This window comes from Acomys russatus, chromosome 10 (genome assembly GCF_903995435.1).
Source record: "Acomys russatus chromosome 10, mAcoRus1.1, whole genome shotgun sequence".
Classification (NCBI taxonomy): domain Eukaryota; kingdom Metazoa; phylum Chordata; class Mammalia; order Rodentia; family Muridae; genus Acomys; species Acomys russatus.
In genome coordinates this window covers 44788191-44803773 of record NC_067146.1, presented here as the reverse complement: position 1 = coordinate 44803773, position 15583 = coordinate 44788191, and the positions used below count along the sequence as shown (strand labels likewise).

The 15583-nt window shown below is 32.6% G+C and overlaps 1 protein-coding gene across 1 annotated transcript in view; it reads right to left on the bottom strand.

Moving 5' to 3' along the window:
- Positions 1–15583, bottom strand: part of Pclo (piccolo presynaptic cytomatrix protein) — a 328544-nt gene that overhangs the window by 120065 nt on the left and 192896 nt on the right. Inside the window, exons 8-9 of the mRNA XM_051152077.1 lie at positions 11140–11276; positions 6361–6451 (exon numbers count right to left, since the gene is read on the bottom strand). Coding sequence (XP_051008034.1) covers positions 6361–6451; positions 11140–11276 — 228 coding nt within the window. The remainder of the gene's footprint in view (positions 1–6360; positions 6452–11139; positions 11277–15583) is intronic.

Below are 15583 nucleotides of genomic sequence, written 5' to 3'. Positions count from 1 at the left end.
ACCTAAATCTGAGACCCACCCTATAGAAGAGAGCCAACTCCTACACTATTAAATATACTCTGCTAAGCTTGCAGACAGGATCCTTGAATAACTGTACTCTGAGAGGCCCCACACATCAGCATGTCAAAACAGATGCTAAGACCCATAGCTAAACATTAGGGAGAACTTGGGAAATCCCATGGAAGAGTGGGGGGAAGGATAGAAGGACCAAGAGGAGACAAGAACTCCATAAGATCACCAACAGAGTCAACTAACCTAGGCCCTTTGGTACTTACCGAAACTGAAGCACCAACCAACGAGCATGCATGGTCTAGACCTAGGCCCTGTACACATATGTAACTTATGGGGATCTTGGTCTTCATGTGTGTCCACTAGTAAGTGGAGCAAGGGCTGTCTCTGACATGGACTACGTTGCCTACTTTTAGATCACTTGCCCTTCGCTTGGCTGCCTTGTTACACCTCAGTGGAAGAAAATACACTTAATCCTGATTCTACTAGATGTAACTCAGTAGGTGAGTGAGGGAGGGGTCTCCCCTTTTCTGAGGAGAATGAGAGAGGGGAAAGAAGGAAAAGGGTAGGAGGGTGGGACCTAGAGGAGAGGAGGGACTATGATTAGGATTTAAAGTGAATAAATAAGTAAATTTAATTTAAAAGAGAGAGATAGATCAGGCCTTGCAAGCCCTCTCTTTCTAAAGTTTACAAATCAGTGTTGTTTAGTGTTTCCAAATCATTGGTGTTTATATAATTTATGTACAGCCATCAACATGGTCAATATAAATAGAAACTTCTAAAAAAGAAATTATATAACTTCTAGCCATCACTCACCTACTCTCCAGTCCACTTTTGTTTTAAGCTTTTATTTATTTGTCTATAGACATTTTATTCTATTATTTCCTATCTCCAGACTCATAGAACATATAGACTCTAGGCCCTGACTTCTTCAACTGAGTATAATGTTTCCAAAACTCTTTAAAGTCACAGTGTGAATTAGTCATGCAATCCTAGTACACAGTAAGTAATATCCACTCTATGGATGTACAGTCCAGCCTCACAAGAGGGAAACATTCTGAGAACTATACTGCTAGAGAATTTTATTGACCCTTCATAGTGTATACTTAAATATTGATGGCTATTATATGAGGTGATATCTTTTCTTGAACCCCTATCATGTATTGCAGTTTGCCATTTAATGAGGCATCTTGGTACAGTGCGTGACACCACCTACTTATATATTCAGGCAGGGATCGACATTCTTGTTGCTTTCTTATAAAGATCTATAACAGTGTTAATTCAAGTATTCTTAAAAGCCTGGAAATATTTCAATTATAGTGATTATATGTTAAAACTTTGTTTTAATGTGTTTCAATTTGTATTATTAAGCAATGGGCAAGGACTTGTATTTGTGAGGTTTCCAGTCATGACAGAACTGCCAGACCATACCATTATGTTCTGAGACAGAAGTAAGCAATGAGTTTTGCTCACTTGGTACTTGTCAAACATTACCCACCCTCTGTGTCTCAGTGCTCTATACCATGCAATGCCGAGAAGAACAAAAAAGTGGCTTTGAATTATCGTAGATAATAAAAAATTATTTTAATTAAACATTAAGTCGAATTTCAAAATGTTAAATAAGTAACATTTTCAGTCACATAAATTTCTTATTTACACCTCAAATTTAGGTTATTCCTTAAAATTAAGTCCATGGATATAGACTTAGCTAATGTGAGCATTAACTAACCCAGGGTTAATCATAACAACTCTAATCTGTCAAAGACTACATTCCATTTGGTTCTCTATACTGTATTAGCTTTGTAAAATTTTTTATTATTAGAGGAATCATTAAATATTTCATAAAAGTTTTTTTAAAAATGAAAGTTATGGAAGAAGGCATGCTGTCTCAGGAAGAGTTTAGAATCTTTGTTCTGTTCTCACAAAGTAGACATTAACTTTCTTTAAAATTCTAAGAATGCCATTATTTTCCTTGGGAACTCACTGGAGTCCTTGAAATGATAGAGTATTGTGCAGCTTCTTTCCAGATTTCTGAGATTTCTCAGAATTATGTTGTGCCTGTGAATCAGTTTGATCAGATACCTAGAACTACTATTGTGGAGCCTGATGATTCATTCTTTTGGAGTACAGGGAGGTTTGTTAGGTCTGCAACTTTCTTTTTAGGCCTACAAAATACATATTTCAATGGAACATTTAGATATTATTGCTTATGAGAATCTTACATTAGAACAAATTTCAATAGATTACTCATTTGTGTTTTATTTAAATTTAAGTGCCATAAGACTGTACAGTCAAAAGCAGCTCTTTTAGATGACTAAAAATATAAATATGGTATTTTTACTAGTGTACCAAGACATATGTCATGATTGAAGGCTTGTTTGATAGTCTACCTTCTGTTCCATCTTGGAGAATATGTCATATGCATCTGAAATAAAAAAAGAACACTCTTCTTTTGGTTTGCAAGAGCTAGTAGTTATACTATGTCTAAATGCTCTTCATGTCCTCTATTTTGTTGATGATTATTTCTGTAATTATTCTGTCATTGAAAATGTCACAATGAAGTCTTCACCTATAAGTACATTAATTTTAACAAAGATTATTTCATATATGTAAGGGCACGGATATTTAGTACAAGCATGTTTGTAATCATTACATATTCCTGGTGAACTCTCTCAATTTTTCAATCTAATTTTTTATATCAGCTCTTGCTTTGTCTGTGATGTCTATTATTAATTACTTCTGTAACATTTGGTGAATATATGAATGAAATTCAATTTTCAATAATTTTATTTTCAATTTATTTTGTTCCTTGGATCTAAGCTTAATACTTTGTAGATAGCACATTGTTGTATGTGTTATTTTGCAAATACCTTTGCTAACATGTGGTGTTTGGTAAGTTTAATCCACTTACAGTTAAGAAAGTATGTGTTAAAGAACTTGTATTTGTTACCTTGTTGTTTGTTTTCTGTATGCTTTACATATTTTGAGCATTACTTCTTGTATTTTTATTTTATTTTATCTTTGTTTTATTTTTGCAGTGATATAAGTTGATTTATTTATTTTTACTTGTCTGTATTCTATTAATATTTTATTTGTGGTTACCATGAGAGTTTTACATTTGAAAATAGTATTAAAACTGTGAAATATCAAGTGGTTCCAATTTTTCTTCAATTTCATGTGAAACTATTCTGATAAAGTTCTATATTTATGTTATAACCATATCACAAATTATATCTGTATATATTATGTGCCCAATGACATCAATTTATACTGATTCTATACATTTGTATCTTATATCTGATAGAAAAGAAAAAGTGGCACTACACATCATAAAAGAAAACTTTTTTAAGTACTGAAAATATTACATAGCAGATCATAAAATAGAATCCTCTTCCAATGAGTACACTATATAACTGAACAAGACAGTATAAATTATTAACTACTTCAGCATTTGGAAGTTGTGAAAATCATAGAAAGAAGAGAGAAGCATACATTCCAGAGAAACTACTAGCTTAAAAGTAAGAACAATGAAAGTCTATTGTGCCTTTCCTGACTACTTCTATATGCAGCTCAGCTGTTATGTGACCTTAACGGGGCAAATGAGCTGTAAAGACTAGAAAGAGGCTATGATGCTATGAAAAGCAACAAGTAGGAAATCTGAAGATTCTCTGGGAATTAAGTTGGGCTACTGATAATTAAATGGGTCCTAATTAATAAGCTCTCTTCATGTTTCTGGGTAAATGGAGTCTTGGTATATAGATAGCATATGCCAGGCAGAGCCTAAACAACTATAAATATCTAGTCTAGAGAAGATAACACACACATATAACACAAGTGAGAAACTAGAAATCTATTTATTTATTTATTTATTTATTTATTTATTTATAGAATATATGAGTTTTATTAAGTGGGAATGGGAGGAGAAGAAAAGGGGGTAGGGGTATCCCAGAGAGACAGAGACAGAGAGAGGAAGAGTGAGAGGGAGAGAGGGTAAGAGGGAGTAGGGAGAGAAATTAGAAAATGTAAAACTTCTCTGAATAGGGAAATAGAAGGTTCCATAGGGTCCTAGAAACCTACAAGAAGAACATGATGAGTAGATCTGGGCCCAGGGGTACTGCTCAAACTATGGCACCAGTCAAGGACAATACGTGCAGTAAACTTCAAACGCCTACCCAGCTCTAGCCAATGGACTAGACATTCTTCACAGTTGAGTGGAGAGTGGGGACTGACTTTCACACGAACTCTGGTGCCCCATATTTGACCACTTCCCCTGGATGGGGAGACCTGGTGGCACTCAGAGGAAGGATAGCAGGCTACCAAGAAGAGACTTAATAACCTATGAGCATAAACAAGGGGAGGAGGTCCCCTTCAGTCACAGTCATAGGGGAGGGGAGTAGGGAAAAAGTGGGAGAGAGGGAGGAATGGGAGGATACAAGGGATGGGATAACAATTGAGATGTAATACGAATAAATTAATAAAATATATATTAAAAAGATATTTTCAATGAAAGAATAAAAATTATAATAACAAAAAACTTCCCTATATCCCCAATAAAATGGCAAATAGCTTCCTTTAGTCATCAAACAATATATATACTAAAATATCATGTTATATATGATAATAGCTACAGTTTTATGTGTCAAAAAGATTTACCAAGTCAAAAGTTAGACTTTTTTTAATTCAAGTAAAACAATAGTGAATTAGAGAAGCTAATGCAGAGAGGAAATCTATTAAATCATGCAAAAATAATAACATGAATAAACACCTTATAGGGCTTCCTAATTTAGGAGAAATGATTCAACATTTCTAAAATATATCCTATGAAAATAACTTTTGAATTACCAGAAAATATTATGCTGTATTGATTTATCTTCTGGAAGCAATTGAAATGATTTTCAGTAAGGAATAAATTCTATAAAACCACTCCTAAAAATATTAATTGGACTAAATATGTAAACATTTTCTTAAATAAAATGAAAATCAAATCTAAATAGATAGTATAGAATCGATTTTATAGAATAAAATATGAAAAAATAGTGCTAGGAATTAAATACTTCCCTTGTATTTTCAATTTGAACAACTATATATAACATGTAATATATAATATATGATTACTGTGTATAGTTATATATTATAACTATATCATATATGGTTGATTTATCTTTCTTTGGTAAAAGAAAAACACCCATGTTAACAAGAACACAACATTAGGTTCCTAAGTGAGGAGTCTCCTATGGACATAAAAAGCAAACCATCCCTTTCTATTGCACAACCGTGCTTCTCAATTGCAGCTGAGAGGACAAGTGTTATCCCCAGTGATCATGATAACAAACAAAACAAAGGAAGCATATGCACCATGTTACATCTACATTATGTACAGAGTCACAACTGTGCTCTTAAAAATGTGTCAGGATTTCATATTTATATTTATTAGACAATGAAACACAGATAATGCACAGTAATTGAGAAAAATACAAGAACTCCTCAGGATATGTATATTTTATCAACCTGGGAATTTTATTTCATCTCAGATTTCAAATAATAGAAATCTCAAAAGTTTCAGGCTCATGAAATTCAAGAAATAACAGAAATGGCTAGGTTAGAGAAGATGCAGGAACCGTGACAATGAAGGACAAAGTGAGATCCTAAATTATATCTCGGGGCTGTAAACAAAATTACTGATTTCCAGAGAAATTCAAAATTTGCATAAGACTTAGAGTTTTTTAATATAATATCCATGTTCATTTCCTATGGTTGGTCAATTCAGTTTAAATTTATGTCAACACTGGGAAATTTGGGCAGCACAGCAATCAGTGCCATTTTCTGGAAGTCCAAAATTATGCCAAAATAAGAAGCTTAGAAAGTCTATTATCAGCTTTGATCTTTAATAGACACAAGTAATCTGAAAGCTGACCATGATTGACAGTGCTCATCACAGATAAACACAGAGGAAGCTGATCCTAAGAACTCTAGGCCTTTCTTTTCTCTAAACTCAGTGACCATATTATTCAGCAGAGCACAACATACCATAATGCGGTGACCGTGATCCTCCCTGAAGCAATAATTATGAGCACTGTCAAGTCATGAACTGTTAGATGAACAGAGGATCTGTACCACTTAGTGACACTTCATGCAAAACTCATGTCATTAGTGGGTTTGTGTGTGTGTGTGTGTGTGTGTGTGTGTGTGTGTGTGTGTGGAAATGAATAGTCTGTTATTTTTGGACTTGTTCTAAAACAGATATAAAGGGTTGTTTTCTAAAATTTAATGAGTCATTTAAACTGAAATACAAACACATATGTCAATGTGACATTAGAATTTGAAATGAGCAGATAGCTCAGTTTGCTGTACCTGAAACTGTGTGATCCTTAGAGTCTCTGGTTATTTTTATCCTTGCATGAGGAAAAATGTAGTGCATTGTCTTCCCATTCATCTGCAGAATCTAGGACATATGAAGGATTAAGTGAAAAATAATCAGTAATAAAATCCCTTGAAATACTTTATGCAGAACCGCACTTGCTCATTTCAAAGCACAGCAATTACATCAATAAAAATATGCCAGATGATTCTTGAATGATGGCAGTTGGAGAATTTACAATCACACTGCATAATGATTAATTTAGTTTCTGAGTTCATTGTGGTGTTTCATTTATAACCAATCACTCTTGCAGACTGACTTCTTTTATTTGGGAAATCAATGAACATGGTTCTCTCATTGTCCAGGATTTTTCAGACTACAGTTGTGTGTATTCATTATTGATGACAATGAGAAATATATATTGAAAAGCCAGGTCTTCATTTTGTACTTGAAAGTCAGGAGATGTAAAGGCATTCTTAACATTCAGTAATTAAGTGAAACTAGTGGAGAAAACACAGAGACGGCCCCATTGTCCCACCCTCATTGTCCTCATTAAATCAGTGACATATTTCATATACTCGAATTTCATTGTGAAATTTTACTGAGGGCATCTACTACATTTGTATTCATGCTAAATCTGTCTAAATGAGTAAAGGCTTTCTACTTTATCTTTATATTCCAAGGTTGTGATACTGATGGGCTGTTTCTTTTTACTATAGGAATTCCTAAGGCAGAAGGGGCACCACTAACTCCACTTTTGTGTCCGTAGCCCCCACACTATTACACAATTGGACTTTATTTTAATACCACAGTTTATTCCTTAAAATGATGTACTCTTTCTCACTCTTATTATTTTTTAAGTAACTTTTAAAAAATTTTTTATTTATTTTTTATTTTATGTGCATTGGTGTTGCGTCTGCATGTATGTTTGTGTGAGGGTGTCAGATCTTGGAGTTACAGACAGTTGTGAGCTGCCCATGTGGGTGCTGGGAGTTGAACCTGGGTCCTTTGGAAGAGCAATCAGTGCTCTTAACCACTGAGCCATCTCTCTAGCCCTCTCACTCTTATTTTAAATGGCTTTATAGCTTCATGTAGGTTTAATGTCAGTTTTAAAGTCACTTGCCCAATTGGTCAAAAATAACTAAAGGCAACTCTAAGCTAAGGCATATAGGGTTTTTTTTTCCATTTTCTAGATTTGTTACTGCAGATGTAACCTCACAAAGGCTAGACTGCAGTTTTTAACAGTAGGCAGGCTTTTTAGTGTGTTCATGAGAGTTTTATTAATGAACTACTGGCATGCTTTAATCAATATATGTGATGTCAGGTGACTGAATATCTTCATTTATATGATTGCTTCCTTAGAGTATCTCCATACAATTCCCACAGTTGTTAAGACTTGGCAACTCTCATCATGAGTTCACTTACTTCTATATTTATGACTGATATGGATAAGCCAATAGAAAGCAGGCCTACAATTGCAGGTGAACACTGCTAGTCTTCCAGAAAATAGACTACAGTGCAGCTGTTGTTTTTACCAATATTAGCAAGAGTATGGCCAAGAGACACAGGGAGGATAAGTGATACACCAAGGTTGTTGTCTCTGTTATCACAGTCTTTTGACAATTCTACATCAAGACAGATGTTTCACTGTTTCCCAGCACAGTGCCCACTTTCATGTCAGGGTCCATAGGGCAGAAGACTGTTATGTTATATGTGATCATGGTCAAGGACATAGACATATATACCAAAGTATAGGGAAAGAGACTTTCTCTAGTTTTGTAGCAAGATGGTGCTGGTAGTATCAGCTATGTCGGATTGCAAGAGGGGGCTCATTCATGACAACCTGAGTGATCAGTATGCTTAGCAATGTGACCAGAGTCTAGAGAGAGGAAACAGTGTTCACACACTAATATAAGGAATGGAATGGCTCCTTCAGAGGAGGTTAATATATCATAAGGCAGAAGCTGCAGAGGGTTTGCAGATGACATGATCTTTACTGTAAGAGTGAGGAAACGTATGGTGACTTTAACAGTACTCAAGTAAAATATATCCACCTTCTGCATGAAAAAAACCTTAAAATACATAAAGATTAGATGGTATATAAATTTAGCAATTAATATTTGGATTTGTCTTGTATAATGCCAATATGTACGAACTTTAAAATGTACATATTTAAAGGGCATAAATACTGATTTGATAATTTTGTACCTAATATGATTGTAAATCTAATCCTCTTTTTTTTTTCCCCAGAAGATATCTGGTATTCTTGTACTGTTTTGTGTACAGGATTTTTACAGAAGATAAATTAATGTTTGAAGCAGTCAATTGGACTTCACACTCTTTTCCCTAGAGCACTTCATGAGAATAGATTCATGTTGTGCATGTTTCAAGTAGCAGCATCTTGGTTTCTTGGTACCAAGAGCTCAGTATTACCTTTTTTTTAAATAAAAGGTATACAAAGAAGTGCATAAAATGGAAATTATATTTTGTTATCCTCTAGACCAAAATAGGTTCTTGAGTTAATAGGAAAAACAGTATTTGAAGACAAATATGCAAAGAATCATGAACATTAAAATTTAAAGCCTTAAATTTTAATATTAACATTAAATAAAAAGGATAAACATTAAAATTCATGCAGTTAAAGTTTGGAAAGCTATGTATTTAAGGCATGTCCTATCTTCTACATAGAATCAATTTAGAAAATATATAAAGAAAAATTAATTATTGCCATAATAATCAATATCTGTTACTTGTGGAAAGAGAGGCTGTGATCCAAAAGGGCATGCCATTGCCTGCGGCCGAACATGTTCTTATCGAGGCTGTTGGGTATTTGTATGGTTATTCCCTTTATAGTAGTTTATAACATTATGAATTTTTCCTTTTCACCACTGAAAATTGCTTAAAAATTTAATAGATATTAATGCAATGGTTCATTTTTTAAAATGTAAGCTTTCTGTTAGCAAGAAACTACATTAGGATTGTTACATTCACTTAACAAGGATCTTTAATCTTCTATTTATTGAACTTGACAAACTTTTATGAAATAACCCTTCAATTACACTAGCTGGTTAATTGGTATTATACTAGTCTGTAACGACATATTTAAGACATAATGTATTATGTCCTCAATTAAATCACTGATCTGCATATTTCAGTATCAGAAAACTAAAAAGAGTCATTTATGATAGTATATTATCCATATAAATAGAGCAGACCAGAATTTTAGAAATCTATTGGAATAAATACAGATTACTTCAATGTATTCTCAAATGTCACTAGGTAATATTTCAGTTTTAGAACTCTTCAGCATCCATGGAATACAGTATTTGAAGCAAGGACAGTTAGACTTGCGGTTTCTATATCAATTGTCGCTATGATTTTGTTATCATATTTAGGGATCCATTACTTTATTTAGGCTTTCAGAGGACACTAAGCTACAGAGATCCACTTGAGCAATAAGTAATTATAATATTGGTTTCATTATTGTGGGAATTTCTAGCTATATTGTTATGATGAGAGTTGAAACATGAGTATAAGCAAAATGTTAAGAAAAACAAGAAATACAATTCAATATAATCTGTTATATTAAAATAGAAGCAAAAGGTGACATTTAGTTAACACAATCCTAAACAAGAATGCACTAAAAACATAAAAGGAGAGTATTTACAATATATAGAGAATAACCTCAATATTTTCTCCCTGAGAAAACAGCCTATAGGAAAACAAAATACATAATTTTTATAGAATTTATATATGATATATTAACAATGTAAACTGAAGTTGCTTCAAAAGAAAGGTGAAATCTTGGATGTAGCCACTGCATTGATAGTACTTACCCATGCAAAACCTTAGTTTTCTGTTACTCAACATGAGAAATATTTTCTGAATTAAAACCTAGTGAACTAAATTTTGCTAAGCCTATGCTGATCATCATAGCTGTTTAAAATATTGTTGTCATTTAAACCCAGAGATCTCCAAGCAGAATGCAGAATAATTGAGAAGCTAATGGAAGTGAAACTTGTCAGCCATATCTTCTGTGTCTTTTTGAATGATCTTAATGAGTACTCTAGCTGGAAGAATTGGATATAGTAGGATTATTGATTTAAATCCACTTAGAATATCTTTCATTTTTCCCAACTAACCTTCTTTCAAGATTCTTCATTATTTCATTTGTTCCAGAGTCAGTAAATAAATAAGGGGCATGAATGCTAGTATCACCTTCATCTGGTTGTAAAATTGACTTTTAAGTTCAGTTATTTACTTCATTAAAAAAAAAAAGCTATTTTATACATTGTTAAAATATAAAAATCTAAAAAATAACCACAAAACAATTAATATTTACTTATAGTCGACCTTTAAAATAACAGTTTCTCCTTTTCCTTCATATGAAACTTTTTTCCTCTCTGACCTAATTTCACTCGCCCATCTCGTCTTTGGTATATTTTAGTCTCTAATGCTTTCATAAGATAACTATAAACATTTATACTACACAATGTTCTTGCAACCCCTTCAGGACCTCCATGTAGTTTACTGTAAATTCAGAACTGAAGACTACAGAATATCATTTATTATTTGAATGAATAATTTAAATTGTCTGGTAGAAGCATCATAATGCGCTTCAATATGATTAAATAAAGTACTTTCTTCATTAAATTACTGAAAAGAGAGAGTCATGAACTTGATTGGCATATATTCAGACTAACAGACTAGTGTGTGTTAGAACTGACTCCTGTTACTTACAAAACTGAGAGAGTGTAAAATTTCACACTTACTTGCTCTTGATGTTGACTGAGGGGTCTAGAGTGAACCAATCTTTCTGGCAGTTTCCGGTCCAGACCATGGCCATTTTCCAACCGAGACTCTCTGGGTTTATCAAACCAATCCGTTTCCTCCCGACGCAAGTGGTAGGCTTTGGGGACCAAGGAAACATCATACATTGCAACCGCAACTAATACAGGTGATAGAGGGAAGCAAATATTCTGCAGTATTAGCATGCACTGGGCTTGTTAACCACAGCATGCATTTCAGACATAACTCCCATCAGAACCAAAACCATTTCCAATAGTATATACAAATAGTACAACAGAATAACCTAGAGAAAAAGAGGCACACATACGCACAATATCTTATAGTAAAATAAAACAACACAAAGTTACATTTTAATCAGTATAAATGAAATTAAGTGACAATAATGATAATAAATAAATAAAAGTATATAAGAGTAATTTCATTCAACTTAAGTCCATCAGTCCCCACTTACAAACCTTATCCTACAACTCATCACATATAATCGAAAGACAACAGGAAATGCACTACGTGCATATACAAGTTTCTCTTAACTTTCCATTTTTGTATAACTCAGTTGTATATGGTTAATTTTCCATTTTTATATAAGTCAAGCAGCAGCATATGGCCACTGGCTTTAGCGCTGAATGGATATATTTTCAAAATATGACAATTCTTTGACAATCATAAGTAAATAAAAGCATTTATTTCTAAGATACACTCTATCACTGCTACAAACATCTGTACTACAAGAACTTTATAGCTTAATAATAAAATATATATGAATTAGGTATATATAAGAGAAAATCTTTAATATAAGTAAAATCGTTATCTGAATTTTGACACTGACAGAAATGTGACAGGTAGTTTTTATTACTTACTACCATGATACAACTTGATAGTACTTTGAAAATTTAATCACATTTAGAGCATTCAAATACAAATTTAAAAACTTCACCTAGTTCTACCAATATTTTGCGGGTTTCTTATGGGTACTGCCTGGCAACTAAAGCGTGCATTTTATTCAATGGCTGAAACCAGGCTTGGTACAGATTTCTTATTCTTGGTATTCCATAGCTGCTACACCCTCAGTCCCAGTGAACAGCCTGTGGGAACAACACATTGTTCTTTCCCAAATGGTCGATGGACAGACCTATGCTCACCCAGATATCTGATGTCTTCACTTTTATTGTCTTGCTAAACTGTCACATATTGGGATCTCCTCCCTATCATGTCAAAGTTGGGTTTTTGTGTCCACATTATCTTCTAAAAATTTCTCCAGACTCTGCCATTTCTGTCATTTATTGGCTGGTGGAGTTACACAGGCATTGTATGCGCCACTACCCAGCTGCATACCACTGCACCACAACCACCTGGGCTCTTCCATGAAAACATGGAATAAGGTAGAATATCACGGATTTGCCAATTTTAGATTTGATGCCTGGATTGTGGCTGCAGATGCACTTAATTGAGTTGCCCATTAGATTAGCAGCTGCTTGAATAGGAAGCAACTTTTGTCACTTTCTCATCTTTCAAATTTTTCCCTTCTTATATGGACCTTAATGTCTAGTAATTTTTTGTGGAGTGAATTACAGATAGAGATATTTGTCATCATATAAATAAAAAGATAAATATCATAATTATGATAGTTTTAAATAAATGCCATGTCCTTAAAACTAATTTATAAATGTACAATGTGCTTTTCACAATCTAGTTAATTATTGTGGTAAACAGTACTATTTTGGAGCTGAGTGAGTAAATTAAAAAAATTGTTCAGTATAATAGATATTTGATAAATAAAACAATAAACCTAATAGTCATCAGCCTGTGAGCCTACTAGCTTATATTTTAACTTCCCTAAGGAGGAAATAATTTTGTTTTGGTATTATATAAACATATTATACATTTTTTAAAAAATAAAAAAGTAATGATTTGTCATGGATTCAAATTGTGATTATCCCAAAAGATAAAGAATACTTAATTTGAATATATTACTTTCCTAATTGAATTTTAAATACATCTTTTTATAATATGTTTTAGCAAGCTCTGGATATTACAAATATGACAGAACCTCAACCAGATCCAATTTTTCATCAGTTATTTTCAATTCTGATGATGCCAGGTTTTGATCTTCTATTATTTTTAATAATAGTACCATATATAAATGAACAAAAAGATGCCCACCATCTTTTATAGGTATATAGAATTAACCTAAAGCAAGCAGATTGAGTGACTCTGTTTCTGTATCACACTCTTTTCCTCAGGGGGGTGCCAAGTATGCTGAGTTAGCTGTTCCTAACAGCTCATGTTTGATCTGTAGTACTTGAATAATATTTCAAATACATTTTATACAATGTAACATTTCAGTTCCATGCTGATTTAAATAATTTTCTTTGTTTTTATATCACTATACAAACTTCATATATTTGCATGATATACAAACAATGAAAATATGTAACATTTTACTGTGCACATATTTTAAAGATATCTAGTACAATTCAGTCACAAAGTTGCTAATGTCATTCAAATTTTACAGCCTTTTATATAATTCTTTATTGACAATTTATATGAATGAGTTTCAACTGCTTTGGTTTAGAATACATTTTATTCTCAAATTTCCCTTCAGTTGTTCTCTGCTTTGGCACATGTTTATTTGCTTTAATACTGTGTAAGGTACATGCTATCTTGTCATAATCATATGTATAAATATGATATATATGTGGCATATGCATCATTGAAACAAGTGTTCAGTCATTGGCAACTACTACTATACACCAAACTTAGAAATAAAAAATAGTCCGTTTATTTCATATGTACAGAATCAAATAAATGCCACATTTTTGCTAGTTACAAGCATTACATGTCTCAAACCAAGTTAAAGACTCATTGTCAAATTCTTTTCAGGTAATTGTCATCTATGTGCACAAATCCTTTAGGAATTGAGATGTTCCATAGCCCAAGAATTTTTGTTTTATTTTTATAGATATGACCATCAAATAGCTTCTTATTCTTTTTCATGGTCATTCTACATGTATAAAATGAGTATAAAATATGTAGTAGGTTAAAAGAGCACCTGTTTTCATGTAATGTTGTAATTACTGGTAAGCAAGTAGATTAATGAAATACAAGCCTAGTATAAATATACACAAATGAAAGTTTTACTGAAATAACAAACTGTCAATAAAAATGGTCAACCAATCAACTTGTTACAAGAGAAAACAGGTTAGAAAGAAACTTTGTTATTAGAATTTCATAAGCAAAGGAAATGGTTCATTTGCTTCAGGCCCACAGACCTACTCAGTTCAGCAAGTGTTCCATAGCTCTTCCTTTAAAATTAAGTCTGTGTCTACATACAGAATGAAACAAAAAAAATGCTTTTTGTGAAAACACATTTTTGTGTGAGTCTTTTGAGAAAGATTCAAATGGGAGGATAGTCACATCAGGTTATTATTTTTGAGTATACAAATGAATGACATAACTTTTATTCATTTAGAAATATTCTATTTCTAGGATTTCAGTCTCACATATATCAAACACAAACCAATAAACAAGTTGGGTATGGTGGCTTATATCTTTATTGCAAGCACTTATGATCCTGAAATAGGAGTATCAACGTAAATCTGAAGCTTGCCTGCATAGTAAATTCCAGGCCTACATGGGCTACAGAAGAGAATCTATCTCAAACATTTAATAAAGTAAATTATATATGTAATATATAATTATATATTTATGTAGGCTTTTGTAATATGTGATATTCCATAAGGAGGACATATCACAACAGGAAGGCCTAGACTCTAAACAACTAAACTCTCAAAAGAAGTTTATATTTTTTTCAGTTTTAAATGGAAAGAATGTTTCATATATACTGAAAAATTATTTTCAATACCTTGTTTAGAATTAAACTTTCAAATGCATAACACTCAATGCACAAACTTGTCGGTAATAATCTTCATAATAAGGGGAGATGAAACACATTTATTCAATGATGATGATAAAATTCTGTTATACTAACATCAAGCTATTTCAGAAGCTACTCCAAAGAGACTATCCTCTGATATAGTAAAAACTCACATCCACTACAAAACATTACTCAATGGTTCTAACCCTTAATAATTTTATCAAGATTAGTTAAATATATTAAAACTATTTTAAAGGGTAAAGAACCATAGACTAAAAATCTTCCCAGTTATGTATATTAAGGATGACCATATTTTATTGATAGAATTATGTAATAATTTTTTTAAAAAAATCAGACACAAAACAAATGAGGACAATAATCAAGAAACAGTAAAATAATAAACTAAAAATAACCAAGGAAAAAACATGCTACACACAAGAAATACACCTACAAGAAATAAAAACGAAATAAACATGCACAAATTGCACCAAGAAAGATGGAATACAGCTTCGGAGAAAGAAAATTAAACATGC